At 35.6% G+C, this 25,833-nt stretch overlaps 1 protein-coding gene and 1 long non-coding RNA gene across 2 annotated transcripts; one reads left to right on the forward strand and one right to left on the reverse strand.

Moving 5' to 3' along the window:
• The first annotated feature begins 4,915 nt into the window (after positions 1–4,915).
• Positions 4,916–5,470, forward strand: LOC146735054 (uncharacterized). The gene is made up of 2 exons (XR_014931315.1): positions 4,916–4,952; positions 5,231–5,470. It is a non-coding gene; the product is annotated as an uncharacterized LOC146735054 (long non-coding RNA).
• Positions 5,471–12,057: 6,587 nt separating this feature from the next.
• Positions 12,058–25,495, reverse strand: LOC100372742 (uncharacterized). The gene is made up of 6 exons (XM_078014144.2): positions 25,370–25,495; positions 20,180–20,331; positions 18,955–19,099; positions 14,898–15,473; positions 13,757–13,900; positions 12,058–12,414 (listed from the first exon to the last, which is right to left on the reverse strand). Exons 2-6 carry the CDS (start codon positions 20,303–20,305, stop codon positions 12,167–12,169), a joined length of 1,239 nt encoding a protein of 412 aa, XP_077870270.1. The 5' UTR covers positions 20,306–20,331; positions 25,370–25,495; the 3' UTR covers positions 12,058–12,166.
• Positions 25,496–25,833: the final 338 nt, after the last annotated feature.

A 25,833-nucleotide genomic window follows, 5' to 3' on the forward strand; every position in this document is an offset into this window, starting at 1 on the left:
AAACAATATTACTGTTAAAACAGCGTCCGGATTACTTTCGGAAATTCCGTCGCGTTTCGGAAAGTTTTAATTTTCAAAACTTTTGAATATTTATTTGTGCTTTTAGGTTAGTGAGAAGGTTATAATAATTCTTCATTTCACTTTAACACTGTTTTTACACCCCTCAGACCCCTTTAAAAAGTCACTTCTGGCCATTATAATGGCCACTATTTTCTTAATGGCCAGAGTATTGACCAGAATTTTTTAAGTGACCAAAATATTTACCAGTGTTTTTAAAATGGTGGTTTTAATGACCCATGTTTTTTATACTGGTCAGAATAATTACAATTGCTTTTTGAATGATGGAGTTGATGAACATTTTTTTTTTATGGGCAGTATAATGGTCATTTTATTTTTCATTACATACATAAAATGACCAGTATTTTTGTTCATGTCTCTAAATATAATGGCCCAGAAAAGAGCCTCAATATACGTGTGGGAATTTATTTTTCCCAAGTTTCACTGGCACTTCCAAGTACACTTAAATGAAATTTCGCGAATATTGCCTCGATCCCCAGTGAAATTTCATAGTAACGCTGATGCCAGTGACTGCTGGTGGACTGCATAACCTGCGGAGTATTTAGATGGTGTTGAATCATAGGACGATTGCAGTACTGCAACTGGCACATCAAGGTATGAATTTGTAATTATTTTACCATTTTACAATGACTTCAATACAATATTAGATACTTTTGTTCTTGTTTATGTAGCATGATAGTCTTTTGGGGCTTTCGTTTTTGTTCAGTCATGGCACACTGTGTAAGTAATGCTTCATTATTATTCATAATTGTCAAACAACAAGCTCAAGTAGGTGTTAATGAGGATTAGCTCCTATGTTTGTTAATACAAGAAAAGTATAAACAAAGGTTATTTCGAGCTCCTGAAATCTGCAAAAAACATCAACGTAAATTTGTTTCCATTCATGGCAATGTTTTCAAATTATTTTAATAAAATAATTTAACTGACTGCAAAATGTTTGTTTTTTTAAATTTTTGAAGACTATGTATATTGTTTTTTTTTTCTCTTCAGACAATACCAGCAATAGTGTACTGTACACTGGGAAATCTAATTTAGTAATCATGTATTAACTATACATGTATATATTATGCCCATAACATCAAATACCATACAGAATCCCTTTTTCCTGTAAACTAGTATAGATGATATATGCCTACAGTGTGCAACAGTTCATTTTTCTTTGCGCACAAAAGAAAAAAGTAAAACTCATACTCAAAATAACTTTTAATTTAGCATGGATTTAAACTAAATTTCAATTAAATCTAATATTCTTTGCTCATCTTTGATTTGATTTGAATGAGTTGTAGAGATCAATATAAAGGGGAAGTGAACCTTAATGTATGCATCTAAGGTAGGAATAAACAGAAGACACTTATTCGTAGATTCACGTAGAGCTCTTTAGCAAAGGCTAAGAGGTCCAATACGTTACCCTGTGCTAAAAAAATGTGCATGAATACAGGCTAAGAAATACTAGGTACAGAGTAAATCTGGTTGGTCCAAAGCCTTAGCACAGGCAAAACAAAACATGCATGAACGCTTAGCTCGGCTAAAAAAAACATTGTATTTAATGTTCATTTAGTAGATTTACTACTATATTCATAACTTTTTATTTTGGTGTGCCATTTCCTGCATGACAATCAACGCTAACACATATAAGTTGTGTTCACGTTACACGAAGTACGGGCTAAGATTTAAGCTGATTTAGGCTTATCTAGCATATTTGCATTTCGGCTAGACCCAATTGCGTCCACGCAAAGGGAGGGCCAGTCGTTAGCACGGGCTAAAGGGGTGCCATTAGTCGGTGACCTTTGGTAAGCTGCTATTTACGAACGAAAAATGAATGACACGCGCGAGGTTCTATTTCTGCTGCTGGCATGTTTCGTTCTAATTTTGAAGCGACGTGCACAGGAACGCGAGAGAAGACTTATTTTGGATGCACATAAACAGTATACAACGGGCGTAACAGAATACAGCGTTTTATTAATGCATGTCGTAGACAGCGAACCAAATTTATTTTGTCTACGATTGGAGCTGCTGTACGCTCTACTACAGTGACCCGATTAGTGTGGAAGTGAGCGCGGAGTTATGACTGGTGGAATAGTGTCGTTATACGAACATGGGACAATTTTCACACCCAAAGGTCGCCGCAGAGGGCGCTTAGCCCTGGGCTAAGCGTTCGCGCATACTTCGTTAGCCCGTGCTAAGGTCTAGACCGCGTCTTAAATTCGGATCAGATTTAACCCGTACTTAGCATTCCTTAGCCCGTGCTAAGCGTTCACGCACGTTTTCTTAGCACGGGCTAAGGAATTTGACCTCTTAGCCCGTGCTAAGGAGCTGTGCGTGAACGCAACTATAGAGAGATTGACTCAAGAAAAAATGTACCGACGATAAGATACTGTGCTACTTCCTGTTATTCTGCAATTTGCACTTTCTGAATTTGCTTTGGTATTGTTTTATAACTGTAGAAGTAACCTTCCTATTTACTCTTACTGAGCACTCATAGTTAAAATTTCTGAAGATTTTGCCTATTCTTAATAAGTTTGGGCGTTCCTTACCCCGTGCTAACCATTGTTTCCTTCTGTGCATGAACTCAAACATATGAGATTAGCTTAAATCTTAGCCCGTACTTTGTGTAGCATGAACACTACTATTGAAGATACAGGGGGCAAATGGGCGAGACTTAAACAAAATATAATGAAGGTGTAATATGCAGTCAGTGAATGTCCTAGGCATTTCTGGGTCAGCCAAATTGATCATGGGTACTCTTGCTCAACTTGGACAAAAAATATTTAGTCTATATAACGGTACTTAAATCATAGACCTTAGAGAACAGGGACATGCTACTGTGGCTACCCCTTTCATGTAACCTTAGTTATAATCCCCCTACCCAAATTAACACCTTAGAGAAACTGATAATAAATCTATGTCAACACCACTGTTACATCTTCTCCTGTTTCATAAGCCAAACATGGCTGCCAGGGTGTAGCTACACAAAATGAGACAATTTTGTGGTTGGAATATAATCAGAAAAATTAAATTTGATCAAAACTTGAATAGACAAGTCCATTCTATTGATGCGAGTGAAACTAAAAATTAACAATTTTTATTCCACTATGAAATCAGGAAAGGGAAACAAAAATGGTAAGTTTTCTCTGCAAGGAAACAAAACTGCCTAAAAGTAAACAATGACCTGTGGAAATTTGTGTCATTATAACAAGTGGATTTTTCATCATATTTAGAACAGATATAGCATAGTGCACTTGTTATACACTGACTAATGGGAATACTAGTAAAAACTGTTTCAGATGTATAAATCTTCTAGGTACATGTATATGTATTAATGAGATTATACACGAGGTTATAACCCACATTGCACATTGTCTCAGACAGAAGTTGCATGACCCTGTTTTCTAAGGTCATGCTTAAATCATAACCATCTGAATACCATTATTTCACTTTTCAAACTAAACTGTTTTTATATTTTTAATATCATTTTTTTGATTTTGAAAAAAAAATATAGAAACAATATTACACTTAACATAATTACTCTATTAGCAGCACATGCGCTTAGGTAAATTACAGGGATCTTCAATGGTCGAAATAAGTAATATTTTCATGATTTAGTATCCACAAATGTAATTTTAGAGCAAATATGGTATTGTATTGGATCATAATTATAATACAATTATTTATTTTGTGAAAGTACCTGGGGATCGATGAAGTTGTACATTCATGGTGGCATTCCCATTGTGGAGGGACTCTATAATTTTGTATGTACACAACTTCCTACTTTGAAAGACAAAATCATGCAGCTGCATTGTTACATAACATTCTTTTGTCTCTTGTAGGAAGTTAAATCCCCCTATTGTTCTCAGAAATTAGGTTCCCAAGTACAGCAATGTACTGTCCACAGAGGGACTGTGTACTGTTCTAGTCTCTCAAGAGATGAACTGTGTGTATACATGGAAGGTACTAATGGAAGGAGCCACGACGCTATTGTTTTAGCTTTACCCCATGATCGTTTGTCAATGTTTGTTCACAAACATTGTTCTTGTTAGCTTTTAGCACCTTTGTACAATGGGTTATGCTAATCTCGAGCATTCGGTAATATTCGGAGCATGTTCGGAAGCGATAGTCGAACTTCGCATGTACAATATTGAAAATGACGTCTAGTTTGAATGCTGTTGTTTCTGGAGATCTTGGCGAACTTTAATGGAAAATTGTCAGATATAACATTGATTGAAGAATTTTGTATTTGTAATGTAATGAGACTTAATCAAGGATTGCTTGTGACGATTGCATTATGCAATGGTACTATTGTCAGTGCGTGGGTTTCGCGCCCGAAACTGTCGACATTTTTGACCACCGGACATCGGCGAACACCAACAGAAAAGATAGTATCGAAAGAAGAGCATGCCTAGACACTTTCTCTGTGATAATATTGTTTAGGAGTCCTTAGGAATTGTTGTTGTATGCACTCGAAATCTTGTTCTAGTTACAGTTGCTAATATTTAAAACATGGGAAATTTGTGAAGTCAAACCTTCATCAGTTGAATTTCCAGTTGTGAAATACGTATTTTGACCTTTTACACCTAAACAAACCCAGTGCGCATGTGTGATGACCGTAATTTCATAATGCGCATATATTTTATAGTCACATTAAAAAAATGGCGGGGTTGTATCATACTCCGCTAACTCGTTACTTGTGTAAACAATCGCAAACTATCATGGACATCAAAGATGAGCTAGACAATGGCCTTATCAGGATTAATTTGGGTTGAAACAAAAGGAAATAAGCCAGTTAAGAGGCTTAAGTGGCCACTTGATTGGCATCGTGGCTCCTTCCGTTAGTACCTTCCATGGTGTATATATGGCACAACCCCTTAATATATTCGGTTAGGAAACAATTTGATGTTATTCTGTTTTATTTGATATTTATATTTTTTCAATCAGAATGTACCGGGTATCATCTTTTTGGAAGTATATCTGAGTTGCATAGGGGAAAAATTGACATATCACAAGATGTCATTTTATCCACATTGTTATTAGTGAGGACAGAAATATGCCAGAATACACAGACATCACAAATTTTTGTTTACAAAATTGATTACAAAGTGTCTTAATTAAAAACTGGTCATTGTAAGCTAATAGCAATCTGAATTATTTTTTGCAGATAATGACAATTTAAAAAAAGGAAATACTATATAAATGGAACGTAAGAAGTTGAAGAACCAGAATTTATGGACGTTAAGGGGAAAAAAAAGTTTAACCAGTATTGATGGATGCAATGGTTTAGCATTTGCATGTTTATCAGTTTTACATTTGCACACAGATTTTGAAAGTTCCAAGTGTGTAGAGTTACTGTACATTCCTTTTTTTATGTTTTCCCTCAAATAAAAGTGACATCTTTCAACTGGTATTTCATGATTTTCAGCTATCTTATATAGTTCTTCTTGCTGACCCCTTTTGTACACACCCACACTCACTCCACAATCTTTCATCTTCTTAATAATAATTAACAGGAAAATATTATTGAAAAAATCCTGTAGAGATCAAAAACATGAACAAATTTGACACGCCTACATCTTTGAGAAAAAATATTTTACACTAGAAAAAGAATAGCACAAAAACAAAGTGGAGAAAAAAACATTTTGCACAGCCCCCTCCTTAAGCTAATCGCCTCTCAAGAAAACTTGATGAATATCTGGAGGAGTATGACATTGCAAACCTAAATATTATTATCCACTAAAACAGTCTGTATGGCTGTGCACTACATCATGATTTTTCAAAAACAAAACAAAATATTGCTTACATATTCTTGTTTTGTCTAATGTTTTCATTAATTATCCAATTTCTGTACTTTATGTGTTTGTACACTGAGCTGAATAATTAAGATGATGTTTTGAAGCACAGTGATAGAGGGACTGTGTTTGAAGCAATGTTTTAACCCCCCCTCCCCCCATATGACATTTTTACTTTGCAAAGCTGTACCTCCCAGATCTTTAGTTCTTTATGCATAGATGGTCTTTGGTTATAAATTATTTACTTTCCAGTCATTTTTGAAGTGTAAGCCTTTGTCATACTTTCTGCTGTGTTGACTTCCTGTCACTATGCTTTTGTTTCCCTTTGGTTAGCTAAACATATGAACGCTTGTTGAAAATCACACTTGGAAGTCAGAGTTTCTAATGGAATAGCAAGCAATCTAATCTATTCCTGAAATTGTTAAATTATATATAGTGTTATTTGGAAATGTCAAAATAAACTTCTAGGAATCTGTTATTCAGTTCAAAAAATAAACTGGTTTCATGCAGAATCTCAGAGAAACAATTGCATGTACATGCAGGAATGGTCGGATGTTGCAGCAGCAGAAGTTTGGGCCTGGACATTCCAGTCGCATTTTTAAAATGATTTTGTACGTATTCTTAACAAACTGTTACATGAGAGGGGGCAGAGCATGAAATAATATTTTAGTTTTGGAAACTATGCAAAGATGTGTGTTCAGTAATTCAATACCTTTGATGAGCCATTATTAAATCTGCACACTAAGGGTTAGATTTGAATAGATTCCTAGTAAGATTGGTGCATTCTTAATTCAAAAAAACTTAAAAAGTTTTAATACTACTAAATTATACATATGTTTGATATAATTTATTGTAAAACATTAATGTTGTTGTGAAAATAGTTTCATACAAAACTGTGAAAATTTGCCAAAATCCTTATATGTGTTGCCAGTGATATGCTAGTTTCCATTGTTATTTAAATGTACTCATCAGGGAGGTAATCCATTACAAAACATCACTAATCCACAGTAGTCTGGTTTCAGGCTACACCAAGTCACAGTCCTTAGAAGGACTTTGACCAAGTACAGGCTAAGATATAAGCTAATCCCAAATGTTTGCATATCAGCTATACCCAATTGTGTTCACTCACAGGAGGGCCCAACAGTTATAGCACAGGCCACAGTAGTGTTGAGGGTCTCTGTACTGGCTAAGAACACCCAAACTTGTTTCCCAAGGGAGGCAGCAATTATGAACAAACAATTAAACAGCAATGGTACAGTTCCATAACTACACTGTTAACCGAAATAAACCAACCACAAATTATCGAAAACAACCACCATATATTTTTCTCCCTTAATATTTTTTTTTCATTCCTTTTCCATGTTTTATTGATTTATAATGCTTATTTTTTTTTATTAATATCATCACCAGTTTTTTCAATTGTTTTTTTTTAAACCATTGTGGTGCTTCCGATACTAGTTTGCTGATAGTTGTTAGAAGGGAATTTTTGTGATGTTGATTGGTACACTCAAAAGCAATATCACATGTGCAATTTACGTTACACTCCAAAACGGCATGCGTGCGCATGCGAAACACCATATCTTCGACTTCTGGGGAAGTCGTCTACTAGTATCCCACCAGTCATTAATTACTCCGTACACGCTTCCACACTGATTGGGTCGCTGTAGTAGAGCATACAACAACGCCAATTTGGTTCGCTGTCTACGACATGCACTAATAAAACTCTGCATTCTGTAACACCGTTATATACTGTTCCTGTGCATCCAAATAAGTCGGTCTGTCTACGCTCGTGTTCCAGTGCACTTCGCTTCATAAATTAGAATGAAACATGTCAGCAGCAGAAATTTTGCGTTCGTAAACAGTGCCCCTTAGCCCGTGCTAAGGACTGGCCCTCCCAATGCATGGATGCAATTGGGTCTAGTCAAAATGCAAACATCAGCTAAAATCTTAGCCAGTACTTCATGTAGCATGAACACTACTATTGTCCAGCATTATAATACCGTGAACAAACAAACATGCCATTCACTGCCAAGTCAGCTAGCTACACACATGGAGCTCTATGCTAGACCCCCCCCCATATAACTTACTGAACCACCCAACACTGTTTTGTACACATGCAGTAGTCGTGGAATATTTTCACAGATAATTTTCATATCACATTAAACCATTCTTAATAGAGAAAATAGCAAAATATAAAAATAAAGCAGAGCATCATGGGTATTTTTTAGTTGACTGTGTCTTAGCCACTTTAAAATCACCTTCCATCAACCCTTCAACATAAACTTCTACAGTTTATAACACATGTTATGAAAAGTTACTGGTTAAGTATTTCAATTTAAAATGTTATAGTTTGGGTGTATTTGAAGACTAAACTTTAGTTTGTTGTCATTATTAAAATGGGAATTTTGTTTATGTTTGAGCTTAACCCCACTCATAAAGACAGGCTCTTTTTCGGATTAATAACTCGCTGTTTATGTGACTTTTTGGAGTAACTCCCTGTGACTTTTTGGAGTAACCAGCTGTTTATGTGACTTTTTTTGGTGGAAAGTCAGTTGCTGAATATTTTTGGGGTTGCACACTTTTCAAAGATTTAGTAGTGAATGTCTTGTTTGTTTGTTCAAGGTATTAAAATCCTGGATATTGCCTTTATAAGAACAGGATGTAGTACAGAGTCTCATTGTCAGTCCATTTTTATCTCAAGAATAATGTCACAGAATGTGCTTGTATTGATTGTCAAGTTTAGTATAGTTATGAATAAGAATAGTTATGAATATAATAGTTAAATTTTCAAATGGACATCAAGTACAATGGTATTTTGGGTGATTAGCCTGGGCTCAATGTTTGCACACACTTCATTAGCACCCGTGATAAGGGTCTAGACCGAATTTTGAAAACGGGTCATCTTCTATGTTCAATAACCTATTGCATTATACTATATATTATTAAGTCAACAGTATCAAGTGCATGATTTGTTGTGATTTTAAAAACAAATTAACCCAAAACGTCATATTTTTTCAAGATATATAATTCCATATTTCAAATTTTTCAAAATCTTGTATTTTACGTTTACCTACAATTGTACTGGCTTAAAATTAAAGCAAACTGAAGCGAGTGAGGAAAAAGAGGAGAGCTGTCAATCCCCATGTGCCATTATCGGGTATATCTGTGACATGAAAAAAAAAATGACCATTTTATTCATGTAATGAAAAATAAAATGATCATTATAATACCCATTAAAAAAATAGATTGTCACCCACTCCATCATTAAATAAAAAATTACTATTATTCTGACCAGTGTAAAAATAGTGGTCATTATAACTACCAGTTTGAAAATACTGGCCAATATTTTGACCATTAAAAAATTTCTGGTTGGTATTCTGGCCATTAAAAAAATAGTGGCCATTACAATGGCCAGAAGTGACTTTTCAAAGGGTTCTGAGGGGTGAAAAAAACAGAGTTAAAGTGAAATGAAAAATTATTATAACCTCCTCACTAGCCTAAAAGTATGAATAAATATTCAAAAGTTATGAAAATTAAATCTTTCCGAAACGCGACGGAATTTCCGAAAGTTATCCGGACGCTGTTCGTACCTTTCTTGGCAGAAGCTGTGAAATTTTCTAACTTTTGATTCATCGGTGAACATTGTTCAAAGTAATTAAGTTCTCAGTTCAGAAATACCATGGACTTTTCTTCAGAGCCCGAGATGACATAATATTTTGTTGCGATGAATGGGGACAATAGTCCCTCCCATAAAACTGTAAAAAGAGGTCATTGTACAGTACCATGTTTTTTCCAAAGTCAGATGGCAGCTTTTGAATGAATGCAAATCTGTACAGACTAAATCTTTGGATTGGCGTATATTTACATATATATATATTCGTTCTCTATAATGATTTCCAAATCAATAATTCAGTAATACAATAACTAAATAAGGAGGTTAATAAACAGATGCTATTGCCCACACTATCCTAGTGGAAATACCAAACAATGCTCAACAGACTGTCGAGTTTAGAATGAACTTCTTTGATGGATTTCAGAGAACTTAAACAATCAAAAAAAGTTAACATTTAAATAAGAATATGCCAGTCACATACACGTGCTTTTAACTATATACATATTTCATTCAACTATTGCACAAAGGGGATCACGTCCATCGATTGCGTGGTTGGCATTTATCATTCCAATCAGAAACGTAGCCCAATGTATTATCAAGGCTGTTTCTATTTCGACACCTTTACCAAGTGTAGAACCTCAGGTAAATCAAAGTAACATATCCCTGATTCACGTTCCCATGAATACACTCAGCAGTTTTGTCAACTCTGGGTGTCACAGTGTAAGGCCTGCTTATTGTAATTGAGGGGGCCACCCACAGAACTCGCACTGGACAGGGGGGTTCTTTCACTTCGAGAATGGGGTAGACAAGACAATAGTACTGGAAATTAAATGCACATACACCAAAATATCGAGTTAAAGCCCCTGGCACTCAAAATACTGACAAAACAAAACACATAAAATTACAATAAATAAATTCACTAAAATAGGGGATTGCCTAAGGAAGTGTGCATTGGATGTGGAAATTGATGACAGTCAATGGCTTCTGCAATTATATTCAATAAGAGGGTAAATCACATAATGCATTGCATATTGTTAGGCTGTAAACTCCAGTGACACTAAAAGACCTTATCTTATTGGTCTGCGAGTTTCTGTTAGTTCACTTGTTGCATTTGCGCATACATAATAAATTAGGGAAGATCCCTGTATTCCATTAACCGACAAGATAACTGTTTTTGTATTTGTACTATAGTATCCTACTTTTATTTCCCCCAGCGACACAGGTAACTTTGTGAAATAACCAAGGATGAGTAGCTCAACACATATATGTGCAGTAACTGACTAAGAAATAAAAATGCATACATGACGTTTCACATTGCCAAATTGACACAGTTTTGCTGAAGCGCACCATTCATGGCAATCCATGCAAACGATGATGAGAAGACGGTTGAACTATTTAACCTTGACTTGCAAAGATCAGGTGACACCCGATTAATTAACCTTGGTGTGCGAAGTCGACCGTCTCACTGTATGGATTTCCAGCTGAATGTTTTTATATACTGATTTGCAAGCTTTTGCATACAAGGTAGTGTAATTGGGCGATGATATGGGAAAACACGCGCACTGGGCACTATTGTGACTAATTATTTAAATTTTTCACCTCTTTTAATAGTTTTCATAATATATCATTATATCATCCACACTCTTCACAGCAACATACCTGCGTCAGCATGTTTTACTAAAAGTTGTACCACCCTGCTGTTTTTAAGTAAAAGGAGAACCGGAGTAGGAGTTTTATCGAAAACAATTCTGTTTAATCTGTTAGCAATCAAATAACCAGTTTGTTAATTTGGCGAGTTTTTATAGTCGATTTCTTTTTTGTAAGCAGTGCACACAAAAAAAAAGACACAGGCCCCAAAATAGGAAAAACTTGTACTACCAGCTTACTGTTAGCAACGGTTAACAGCTTATTCGAAAAACTGGAGACTGAATCGCACTGTTTTTGCTACGATGCACACTCAGTGCAACAAAGAACAGAAGGCAAGGCAAGATGGCATGGGCCATGAAAATCTATAAGGTCATGAGGCTCCCCCTGACCTAGATTTCTTTCTCCGTCATTGGCTGAATCACAGATTAATGCCTATAGTTCAAAATAGTCATTTTGACTAACCAGAGTTTATGATGGGTAATTGAACGTAGTGAATTCTAGCATATTATAAGCTAGATATGTCAGGCACTAAACTAGTTTCAGTACCTGTAGGTGAAAGATTAATAAAGTGTGATCTAATGTGTTAGTTAACCAACATATGAATTGGACTTGTTCACGTGTTTGTACACATCAATATACTCATGTTCAACCCACACACTAAGTGACATACGCTTCAACAATATTTTAATTTCATTAATAAAAACAACATTACAATTTCCAATGTTTTATAAATTGGCTACATAAATCATATAATTGTGTACCAATAGATCATTAAATATTTCAATCCATTAAAAAAAAGTAATATTGAATTTAAAAAGGTGCACATGCCTTTATAGCCTGACAAATTGGTTTTGTTGGCGCCCTGGACTGCTGCGATCCCTGGGGTTCGTAGCAGTCCAGGGCGCCAACAAAACCAATTTGTCAGGCTAATGCCTTTATAGTTTAGGATAAATAATTTGTTAATATTTATTTTTTAAAAGTTTGCATGTAAAATTTATTATTTTTTTAATTTAAAAATTCAGATGTTGAAGTTAGGTCTAGGTGGTCCTCATAGTTTAGAAGTAGCATTATTTTTGAACTTGACCGTAAATTTATCTGCAGGCAAGTCATGATCCCATTTCCCAGCAATCACCATTCTGGCAGCCATCTTTCCAATCTCATCAGCAGATTTAGCTGCATGCCCATTTCCACCAACCGCTACTCCCAGCAACGGTGTTACCATGTCACAGTATACAAGATGAGATGGTGTATGCGTTGTAACACAAGCATCACCGAATGTGCGCACAGGTCTCACTCCTACAATATCAAGACATATATGCGATTAATTAATGCAATAGCTGGCTTCTGTACACTTTATGTGGTGCTTTAAATTTCAGTTTGGTTTATTGTCAGAACACATGTGTGTGAGTGTAGAGCATTAAGAACAGCATTCATGATGAATATTACATAAATCTATGTTTTCAGAAGTAAATTGAATTAGGGCAAAAACGAAAATATAATCTGCTCACTATTTGAATGACACAACAAGTGACCTAACAGTTGAAATAGCAGCGCTGTTTCAGTAGAGCAATCTTGCAATAACGAGTGCATGCATACATATAAAGGAACAACAAACAAGTCATTGTCAATGATATAGTCCCTGTCATGTTTTTACTGACTTTGTCAAACAATGAAAAGCATAGTCAGATTATGTTTTATTATATTATAACATTATCAATACTAATGGATTTTATGATGACATTATGATGGCAGATTATTCGTGATAATGTATCCCATTATTGAGCATCAAGGCAACGTACAATGGATATGAATACAATGTTGTTTACGAAAACGAATTAAGGATAAACAATTTAAAAAGAAGATAAATTGTTAGATGACTATTAAATACTAAAATCGACATGAAATAAAATGGTCCATTGCCAATAATAACAGATTCAATATTGAAATCCGTCAATTTTGGGAGGGCATCATAGTCTGCTCTGTGCGCTAAAGCACGTTTGATCACTGCACTTTTAGATTCCGTGACTGATGTGATCTTGGCATCCTGCCTGGGTAGCCCAATCATGTTGATGAACTAAGGTTAGCCCAGTGTAATTTGTCTGATCAAATGCATTAAACTAAGTGGAGTATGTCCACATTATAGCGCGAATACAGAGAGATTAATTTGTTCTGTTTTTGTAGTGAGTTGTACTACACTATTTGCAAAACGAAATCGTTAAATCACAGGCCTCCCAAAGAATTTGAAAATAACTATTACACAGACAGGACAGTTGTCAATAACCTCTATCTTGATGGTTTGAAAACACTTGTGGGATGGGGTAACAAGATGACTACGTACATGTAAGCCATCGAATAATTGCATCTCGCACATATATGTCACACGTTATGGGTTGGCAAGTTTTTCATTATTATTTAAATAGTATTTGGCTTTTAAACACAATGATTGATCAATAATAAACATGCACACTGGTGCCATCAAGTTCACATTACTTTCACTGATTAGTTAATTAAGACTCATAAAACACAATGCTTGACGCTGACGAGCAATCACTCATTTTGAATATTTTTTTCAATATCAGTACTATAATAAACTTTATGCACTCTGGGAACTCATTTACTACTGACTCAAAATACCCACCTTTGACGATATCAAACATCATGTCTAAGAGAGGTTTATGTGCTGACTTGAGTCCCTCAGTGCGGAACCAGTCTGCTACTTCTTTCTCTGTGGTGAATTCTGTCTCAAATTGTTCTCCATGTCCAATCTTCAGATAATATTTACCTGGATAAATATAATATATATTGCAATGAGCAATTAAACAATCCATGACATTACAAAGAAAAGATTATTGATAAATAGAAGGTTATATTATATTTGTTGCATTCACAGCTTCTCACATCTTGATGACGAAAAAGAATAACTTACAAAACACACTTAATATTAAGTGGTTGAGTCTTGTGGTTGTGAAAATTTGGCAAGATTATTTTTCCACCAATGAGTTTTTTGCCTATCAAATCAGTGCAATTTCATAGATTTTCAGAAATAAGTTTATGATGTCACAAGAGACAGATTTTCAATAGTATTGGGCAAAAAACTGTCAAAGCTTTATAGCCATTCACTCCGGTCATAAAACCTGAAATCTGACTAAACTGAATCTAAACAAATAATGAAACAAAGAGAATGAACACAAGCTTTATTCCATCGAAGACCGGTTTACAAAGTTCAAACCGTCATGCGTAACACTTGAAACAACCGCCATTCTGATTTTTACGTGTAATTTCCCCTTTCACAGTCTATCATGCAGAAAGTAAGTATTACATCTGCCACACAATGTAACGTTGCTATTAAAGAACACTGTAAAAGTAATCATTGTTATTGTCTATGGTAGCAAGACTATGAATAGTGAATTTACCCATGTGAATCGTTTCGAAATGTTGTGGCTATGAGCCAGTCTACGCACTAATGTTTCCATAGTAATGTATTGATCAGAAGTCAATGAGACACAGAATTCTGTGACAAATATGTGATTACATAGCATTTCACTAGGCCATTATATATATACGTTCTTGGGAGCACTCAGAACGACTAGACTTCTGTGGTATAACCGAGGTGGGATATTTTGAATGCGGGGATTGGGCAAAACACAAAAGGTGCACACACAAAATTGTGAAATTAATAAAATATGACAGTATTGGATTTCTATTCGATACAAAAAACAATAATATAAACATGGTTAATCAGTAGATATAATAATCACTGTCAATATTATGAAACTTACCATCTGGATACTTGATAGGAGGTAACATATAAAGATTGTATTTTCCACCTTGTGTCATCTTACGTATGACGCAAGGCATGTCTTTGAGACGAGCAGCATCTTTTGGGGTAACCTCTGCAAAGGCAACCGTCTGAGATTTGAGCTGTACGTCTAACTCCTTGCCAGGTGGTAAGAGTCGTCTGAATGATGTGAAGCCACCAGTAGCTAACAACACTTTCCTAGCATACAGAATGTCCCCTTTCTCTGTAGTCAACTTCATCACAGACCCATTTAATTGGTTAGTTTCAGTCACATGTACGATGACATCATCAATGATGTTACATCCTTGGAGATGAGCAGCTGTTTGTTGTGCTAGTAGCTGTGATCGAGGACTAACATGACCAGCACCTTTTGACTGCAGAAGTGCAACATCATACGTATCAATGTTCAGATAAGTGAATTGTTTGTTGACATCTTTATGATCCATAATATCAAAATTTACATGAAGATCAGTTGCAATTTCCTTCATCCTTATTACATCCTCATTTTCTTTATTACAAATTGTCATGTGACCAACCTCAGAGAAGAACTTGACACCTGAATAAAGCAATGTGCAATTTATAATAATCACCTTTTATACAATTACCCCGGCCAATCATATTCCACACCAGGTTCACAATTACCACGACCAATCAAATTCCATACCAGGTTCACAATTACCCCGGCCAATCATATATCATCCAGGTTCACATTTACCCAGCCAATCATATTCCATCCAGGTTCACATTTACCATGGCCAATCATATTCCATACCATGTTCACATTTACCCCGGCCAATCATAATCCATCCAGGTTCACATTTACCCAGCCAATCATATTCCATCCAGGTTCACATTTACCCAGCCAATCATATTCCATCCAGGTTCACAATTACCCCAACCAATCATATTCCATCCAGGTTCACATTTACCCAGCCAATCATATTCCATACAGTGTTCACATTTACCCCGGCCAATCATATTCCATCCAGGTTCACATTTACCCAGCCAATCATATTCCATCCAGGTTCACATTTACCACAGCCAATCATATTCCATGCAGGTTCACATTTACCACGGCCAATCATATTCCATACCAGGTTCACATTTACCCAGCCAATCATATTCCATACAGTGTTCACATTTACCCCGGCCAATCATATTCCATACCATGTTCCTATTTACCCCGGCCAATCATATTCCATACCAGGTTCACATTTACCCCAACCAATCATATTCCATCCAAGTTCACATTTACCAAGCCAATCATATTCCATACCTGGTTCACATTTACCCCGGCCAATCATATTCCATGCCATGTTCATATTTACCCTGGCCAATCAGACTCCATACCATGCTCATATTTACCCCGGCCAATCATATTCCACACCAGGTTCACAATTACCACGACCAATCAAATTCCATACCAGGTTCACAATTACCCCGGCCAATCATATATCATCCAGGTTCACATTTACCCAGCCAATCATATTCCATCCAGGTTCACATTTACCATGGCCAATCATATTCCATACCATGTTCACATTTACCCCGGCCAATCATAATCCATCCAGGTTCACATTTACCCAGCCAATCATATTCCATCCAGGTTCACATTTACCCAGCCAATCATATTCCATCCAGGTTCACAATTACCCCAACCAATCATATTCCATCCAGGTTCACATTTACCCAGCCAATCATATTCCATACAGTGTTCACATTTACCCCGGCCAATCATATTCCATCCAGGTTCACATTTACCCAGCCAATCATATTCCATGCAGGTTCACATTTACCACAGCCAATCATATTCCATGCAGGTTCACATTTACCACGGCCAATCATATTCCATACCAGGTTCACATTTACCCAGCCAATCATATTCCATACAGTGTTCACATTTACCCCGGCCAATCATATTCCATACCATGTTCCTATTTACCCCGGCCAATCATATTCCATACCAGGTTCACATTTACCCCAACCAATCATATTCCATCCAAGTTCACATTTACCAAGCCAATCATATTCCATACCTGGTTCACATTTACCCCGGCCAATCATATTCCATGCCATGTTCATATTTACCCTGGCCAATCAGACTCCATACCATGCTCATATTTACCCCGGCCAATCATATTCCATACCATGTTCACATTAACCCCGGCCAATCAGATTCCATACCATGTACACATTTACCCCGGCCAATCAGATTCCATACCATGTTCATATTTACCCCGACCAATCATATTCCATACCAGGTTCACATTTACCCCAACCAATCATATTCCATCCAGGTTCACATTTACCCAGCCAATCATATTCCATACCATGTTCACATTTACCCCGGCCAATCAGATTCCATACCATGTTCACATTTACCCCTGCCAATCAGATTTCATACCTGGTTCACATTTACCCGGCCAATCATATTCCATACCATGTTTACATTTATCCCGGCGAATCAGATTCCATACCATGTTCACATTTACCCAGCCAATCATATTCCATACCATGTTCATATTTACCCCAACCAATCATATTCCATACCTGGTTCACCACATTTACCCCAACCAATCAGATTCCATACCAGGTTCATATTTACCCGGCCAATTATATTCCATACCATGTTCACATTTACCCCGGCCAATTATATTCCATACCATGTTCACATTTACCCCGGCCAATCATATTCCATACCATGTTCACATCTACCCCGGCCAATTATATTCCATACCATGTTCACATTTACCCCAGCCAATTATATTCCATACCATGTTCACATTTACCCCAACCAATTATATTCCATACCATGTTCACATTTACCCGGCGAATCATATTCCATACCATGTTCACATTTACCCAGCCAATCATATTCCATACCATGTTCATATTTACCCCAACCAATCATATTCCATACCATGTTCACAGTTACCCCGGCCAATCATATTCCATACCATATTCACATTTACCCAGCCAATCATATTCCATACCATGTTCACATTTACCCAAACAAAATAAAATAAACATGTAAAGCCATCTGAACAAGTGCTCCTGCATATCACATGTAATAAATATATGCACAATAATTGTTTGTTTCTCGTTCACAAAATTTTATATTGTACACTGGCCAAGTGTTTGACAGCGTAAATTGGCGATATTGTTATAGCTAGTCATTCCCCACAGCAAACTTTAAAGCAGATGATAAGAAAGTTTATATTGTACACTGGCCAAGTGTTTGACAGCGTTAATTGGCGATATTGTTATAGCTAGTCATTCCCCACAGCAAACTTTAAAGCAGATGATAAGAAAGTTTATATTGTACACTGGCCAAGTGTTTGACAGCGTTAATTGGCGATACTGTTATAGCTAGTCTTTCCCCACAGCAAACTTTAAAGCAGATGATAAGAAATTTTATATTGTACACTGGCCAAGTGTTTGACAGCGTTAATTGGCGATACTGTTATAGCTAGTCATTCCCCACAGCAAACTTTAAAGCAGATGATAAGAAATTTTATATTGTACACTGGCCAAGTGTTTGACAGCGTTAATTGGCGATACTGTTATAGCTAGTCATTCCCCACAGCAAACTTTAAAGCAGATGATAAGAAATTTTATATTGTACACTGGCCAAGTGTTTGACAGCGTTAATTGGCGATACTGTTATAGCTAGTCATTCCCCACAGCAAACTTTAAAGCAGATGATAAGAAAGTTTCAATACTGTTAAGAGTAAAGTAGAGGTAGATTTATTTAAGGCAGTAAAGAAAGTTTCAATAGATGGTGAAAATTAAAAGCTTTATTTATTGATATGGGGACAAATGTTCACTTTAGCAATGGAAGCTGCACTATCATTATAGCATTTCCTGTAGTATAAAACATAGTAACGCTACGATATGACTACATTCGGTATCAACATGGTATTAACATGAATATCTATATATGCATCATCCCTTGTCATTCTGGTCAATCACCCTAGTTCTCCCAATCATCCTAAACATGTATTCACGTTGTGCTATATAATTTGATATTACTATACCTGTTCGTTTTTCAATATCTCGATATCTAGCTATCGACCTATTCGCTAATACCCCCCATATAGGATTCGGATCCAATGTTCGAGTTATACGACCTTCATCATAATGTGCACCAAAAATAGTTCGGCCATGCTTTTCTTCCACAGTCTGTGGTAAAAGAGAATGTGGAAAGTTCAGATATTAGCAAAAATAAAACAACTGTAATCAGGAGGTTTGTAAAATATCAGTTTTTTATCCTAGTTTATGTTATGTAAAGTGAATTAATTGTCAAGTTTGTATGCCATGAAAAACAATAAAAAAAGTTATAAATACTAAATAAATCATAAGACGTAACATTATTGTCCAAAAAGCACTCTGATCGGAAAGACCTCTGATATATCTGAAAAGAACTTTAGCTTACAATGACCCTATATAGCCTCCCAAAATTACTATTTCCATGGCAACTGCATCAAGATATCTCTCAAAATATATTTATATTCAATTGGTTTTTGACTCAGGGGCATGAGAATGTATCCCCAACTTTTTTAGTTGTCTAGATATGATAAATAATCCTTTTCAAAAAATCCTGTCTCCATGAGCAACTGTGTCCAGAGCTCACCTCAAAACTAATTGATTGGTCCCTGTCTCAAGGAAAGCCCCTTTAATAAATGTCATGAAAATTTGTCCACAATTGTTGAATTATTTGACAATACTGGAACAATTTTTTCAACACATTCTTGTCTCCATGTCAACTGGATTCAGATCTCTCTCAACATCTGTCTAAAAGGAACCCCTCCGAAACATTTCATGAAAATTCATCCATTATTCTGATTTTTAGTTATTTGGCAATAGTGAAGAATCCTTCCAAAAACTTGTGTCTCTATCGTCCATGTCTAAAAGACCACCTAGAGATGTCATGAAAATTAATTTACAACATTTCCAGACACAGACAGACAAACAAACAAACAAACAAACAAACAAATAATGCTGGCAAAATATAACCTTACTGACAGATAATAAAAAAAATTGTATTTTGATTAATTATACTGCAAATTTTTTGTAAAATATTCATGCATGGAGGACAAATTTAAATAAAACGCCTAGAATGCATTTGCTTTGGTCATGTACATGTGCTTAAGGATGAAATGTTAATAAACCTAGCACAAGCTCTGCAATATTATATTAAATAAAAGGCAAATGTCAACCTACAGATGGAAATCAAAATCTAATTCCAGAATGAAGCATTACCTTAGGTTCTTTTGGTCCAATTAAGCATATTTTAGCAGCTGGTGATATAATAGTTGCATGTCTAGCTGCAGCAGAACCGATAAGACCAGCTCCAACAATACACAAGTCATATACTACTCCATCCATGACTGTGACTCAGAACTCTTTGAAAACTGGAAAATACAATTAAATAACAGTTCTGCACCTCAGTATCGAAACCAATTAATAATAATAATAACTTTATTACACTACTAAAAACCTTCAGAGGGTTTTTGTATGGTAAGGAACATAAATACAAAAACATACAATACATAAGAGATAGAAATAAAATGTTAGTAAAATAAAAGAAAAAATAAATTAATTACTTTCTGTGGTTTTAAAAATTGAGCTCTTTTGCTAAGGATATATTATTCTCCATAATCTTTTTAAATATGGAATTCACATCCATTGTGTAAATATTTATTGCACACTCATCAAACAGTTTTTTTCTTTGTTCTATTTAGCCAGTACAAAATAGCAGGAAATGTTTTTCATCTCCTAATGCTTTAGTGTTACATTTATTACAGTGTCTGTTTTCTAATTCTATTTTGGGCTTTGTTCTTCTACCTAATTCTATTTCTAAGTTGTGGTCACTCAGACGGAATTTTGAAAGCATTTTCCTGAGGCTGAAATTTGAAATGTTTTGCAAATAATTTTCCATATTATAACTTACTTTGAATAGTTTGTATGTTCTCAGTTTTGTTCCCCTATTTTCATTGGTTTCACTGAAATTTAGTTCTTCTCTCCATCTCTGAATATAAATCTCAGATAGTCTGAGTTTTACTTTTTTTTAGTATTCCAGACAACTGTATATTTTTTTGAAAATAGCAACAAGTATTTCAATACCTTACTGAAATCAGAGTTACTGTACAAGGTTAGGTCAGAACAGGCCAATGTTGAATGATGTAAACGTACAAATCAACACACTATTACAACAACACCATTAAGCATTATAAATAAACCACTGTTGTACATGCAGGGTAGTGTATCTGATTCGTACCATGTGGTTGTCAATCATAGAAATTTAATAAAAATGAAAATGCTATTCATGGAAGGAAGTTACTGTATGCCTTATATATTCATGAAAACTTTTGAAAACCTACAAGCTCAATTGATAGGATTATATTACATAGCTAGGATTACTAACCAAACTTAGTACACACGTAGCATGTGTATATGTACCAAGTGTTAAAGTTCATCATACGATTACTGGCATAATAAATTTTTATATTTCAGATCTCATTTATAATTACTATGGATCAGTATTTGGGGAACTATTCTATTCTATTCTATTCTATTCTATTCTATTCTATTCTATTCTATTCTATTCTATTCTATTCTATTCTATTCTATTCTATTCTATTCTATTCTATTCTATTCTATTCTATTCTATTCTATTCTATTCTATTCTATTCTATTGTGAAAATCACTACAAAATCCAAGTTTTCGTTTCAATAAGATAGTCAAATACTAAAAGAAATTATGGCAAACTAGTTATTGCATGAATGCTGCCAGAAATCATGTCCCCTCAAGTTATTCACATAATCAGCTAAATTTGGAAAGAAGAAACTTAGATGTATAGATAGACGTCGACATACAAACAATGTAGAACAAGGTTAATTTTTAAACAGGTCATGATAGGGTCACTAATATTATCCACATTTAAAGATTTTGATTAAAACTACAAATATTTAAGCAGACTTTGACCCCGTTGCGGTGTATATCAGTGATACAGGCAAATGTTGCACCATCATACAGTAATCAGTAAAACTAATTCTTGTATAGTAATCAGTATGTTTATGTAAATACATATATAAAGAAGACAAAACCTACAGCGAATTCATCACAATTTTTTGTGTGGTTACATTTAATTAATTACTAAAATCTAGAATTGAAGTATTGATTTCCATATTTTATTTATTGTTATTTTTACTTATTTATGTCTATTTTTATTTTAGTTGGCATTATTCAATTTTCAAGGCTCCCTAACCTGAACCCTAACCCTAACACCCCAGCCCAGCAATATAAGTGTTCATCGCACTCCAGATAATGTGTCTTGAAGATAGGGCATATACAATTAAAATGAGGAGGGGGCACTGGAAGGACAGGGTTAGAATTAGAGTTTATGGGTAAGAGACCTAGAGGAATAAATTCTCACCACATAAAATATCATGATGAATTAAAATGCAAAAAAATAACAAATTTATAGAAATAAAAACAATTTTAAGTCATTTTTTTCAGTCATTAAATTTGTCTTGAGTAGAATCGCCTATTAATAATTAATATAACCCTTTGTCACTTTTATCTGTATTCAAAACTTTTCCATCATTATCAGATTGCTACATTTCAGTGGTGGGGGTTTTGCACAGTTGCCGCTCTCCTACTAATGATCAACCACTCACGTGAGATAACAAAATCCAAATCGGTGACATATGCTAGTGCCCTCTAGTGGTAAAAAGTGAAGTTAAAAGTTTTTTTCTTTAACATTTGATTACTGTAAAATGATTAATTTTCACTGGGTTTAAATATCGCTGATTTACCATTTCAGGCATATCCAGTGGGTTTTAAATTCAGTTTTATCATTTAGATAATGTGTTCTAAGCTAATTTTTACATATTTACTGGGTTTTAATTTAACGCATTTTGCAGTCAGCGAAATAAGCAAAATTAAAGCGAACCTAAATGCCGCCTTAATTTATAGTTGTGTAAATTCTAAACTGTATTCGAAATAATATTGCAGTGGTTTAATTTTGTTTTAATTATAACTGTAGCTTGGATAGGCATTTGAAGTGCTTGCCATGGAGGCCATTCATGGAGGGGAATAATTAACGAACAAACATATTTAACATCCGGGTACTTTTCAAAGCTATGACGTTTTAGTATCTGATCGCATTCGTATACGCCATTGTACATAGCCGTTCATGCTGCCAAGCATTGTGTACTATTAGTATAAACTCAACTTTTATATGCACAATGTGCTTTTTAAAACTTGGGTTAGAGCCTTATGCGTTTGAACCACAGTATTCTGAGAGTGAAAGCCCAATTTCGTTAAAGTACCGTACTTCCCCAATCGTAAGCCGTTTTTACTTGGTATTTATCGAGTTGAGAGTATTCACGATTATAAGCCCAGAGTGTTTTTGCTGGGTGTCGACGATATGCGTGTAAATGGTGTGTTTCATTTCATAATAATCGTGATTGGCATGTTAGTTTGGTTCATGCTTTTAGGTTTATGAGAAAACTCGCATTAATTTCAAGTTCAGAGTGCATGGCGAACGCACACAACGTGATTCGCATCGTTTCTATTCTGTCATTTACTCAGGATGAACATCGATGTTGCAATTCTGGAGTAATCCATATTTCTTTGAGTAGTAGCCTTCGAAAAGCCAAAAATGTGATCGTCAAGGCGTGTACCTGGTTATTGGGCATGGTTTACTTTGAGACTATCATGAAAGGCCTAGGGTTTGAATGATGAGACATGTTGGCGACCGAGAAAGGTGTTTAAATTCTTCCTCCACAATCAGTTTACCCACGGTTACTATTAACCGTCGTTTATATTTCGGAAATTGCGAATCGCCAGTTTTTAGGGAAAAAAATCATCGTTTTTTCGTTGCAATCAGTGCTACAGATCGCATTTTAACATTGCGGTAATTCACTTCCGCATTGCGCTAAAAAATCATCGTCAATAATCGGAAAATGTCATCATTACGACACATCATTTTGATTGGTTAATGAAAGACATGACCTGTTATGTCAAAGGAAGTTGTTCCAGGTCAAATCGTGCTGAAAAACCTCATGGTGGAAAATTGTTTTTGTTTTGCGTCGAGAGTTTGCGTACGATCGAAAACATACCAAAACGAAGATAATGATAAATGCCTTCGTCCACTGTTTCCTCACAGACCCTACCCATTATTTCACCGTAAATTCAGACGGTATGTAAATCGTATTGTAATAAAATGTGTGTGTTTTTATGAACATGTTTGTTTCTTCATTGTAAGTATCGTTCAAATCAATGACCCATTTTTCCCCAAAAATAAGTATTATTTTCCCGAGCTCGGCGTGGTGAACAAATATTTTTTTTGGATAATTTTTTGTTGTTTGCAAGATGGTTACAGTGTTTAACCTCAAAACAAAATCATTTTTTCTGAGTTGGTCCTCGAGTACAAGCTCATCCCTTACTTTTCCTTTACGTGTTCATGCCTCCGGGCTTATGATCAAGGAAGTACGGTATACTGTGACGATTCAGATCAGTCCAGTGTGAGTGATGAGAGTATATCGTCGACGATGCCCCTTGTTCGGATGAAAGTTTTATTTCAAATTACACGGAAGTCTGTGAACAATCTGCTTGGTGTTCCTGTGACACTTGTCCCATGATTTGCCAGTGCAGCCCCGTGAATACATGGATGAAAATGTTTCCACCACCACCCTACGAACTCAAGAATGCACAGTGCAGTACTGGAAACAGCATTTATTAGACAGTTAGACAAAAAACAAAACAAAATGCCTGTCTCGATCAATCGCACATCCATAATGTTTGTATGTTGATATGCTTGAAAATAACATTAACGTAAAAGTCGAAACAACCTAGATTAGAAGTCAATTCACCAGTCCGGCCAGCTATGGCTCCCTAAGTTGCTTATATTTAATCAGATACTATTTTGTCATCATGCTTTGTTAACTTACCTGTTTATACCTCATGAGGGCGTTTTTTTATAGCAAGATGGCGCAAACGGAGGTCCTTCACAGGTTTATGGTTTCTCATATTTAAATCATCATAACTCTGAAGATAATCGTTTTTTGTTGTTGTTTTTTTCAAATTTATAATCAATATACATAACTTGATAAATACAAACACCAAAATAGGCTCTATTTAGTTCCCCTTTAAAACCCAGTGAATAATTAGCTCCTTTACAGAACATCCAATATGGAAGTCAGCCTCCGATTTCCATTGGTCAGACCCTTGAACCCTACTTGAATCTGCCCTCAGATTAATATAGAGAGAAACGTTACGTAGCGAATGAGTATTACCCAGCTCTGTGTACATGTGGAGGTGAATGTCGATTCGGACATAGTCCCTCTGTGATTCGATCACTCGGAAAACAAGCAGCAATACACACAGGGCTAATTAATAGCATGATGTGAATATCGCACTGACAACAACTAGATAAATACTTACAATATACCTATCAAAATAAACACAGGTTTACTGGTGGTTGCATCCCGGAGTAGCAATCTCGTCAAGGAGTCAAGTCCGTCAGCTCCTCGCCAACTTGACGGCAAACAACCGTCGTGCCCGGTATTTGAACTATGGATATGTATACTGCTCTCAACGGCATCTTGTGTGGGGGCATTCGTTTATTACAACGGCTTGGGAGCAAAAGTTGCCTCGATCGATCGACCGTTTCTGAAACCGTCACCAGCACACCTTACCTCTCCGATCGCCAACGGTATGACAATCTAATTGTTCTACCTCATCTAATTTTAATTTGTTTGCAAAAAAACTAATTACGCACACATGAAACAGAATCTAACCTTGTATTAAAAATGTCATACATGGTGTGATGCAAATATTAAAACTCATTATTAATGCTAGTAAAACTAATTATATATTACTTTAACGGCAGGCCAGGATAAAACTAA

This window comes from Saccoglossus kowalevskii, chromosome 13 (genome assembly GCF_978046115.1).
Source record: "Saccoglossus kowalevskii chromosome 13, keSacKowa6.1, whole genome shotgun sequence".
Taxonomy (NCBI): domain Eukaryota; kingdom Metazoa; phylum Hemichordata; class Enteropneusta; family Harrimaniidae; genus Saccoglossus; species Saccoglossus kowalevskii.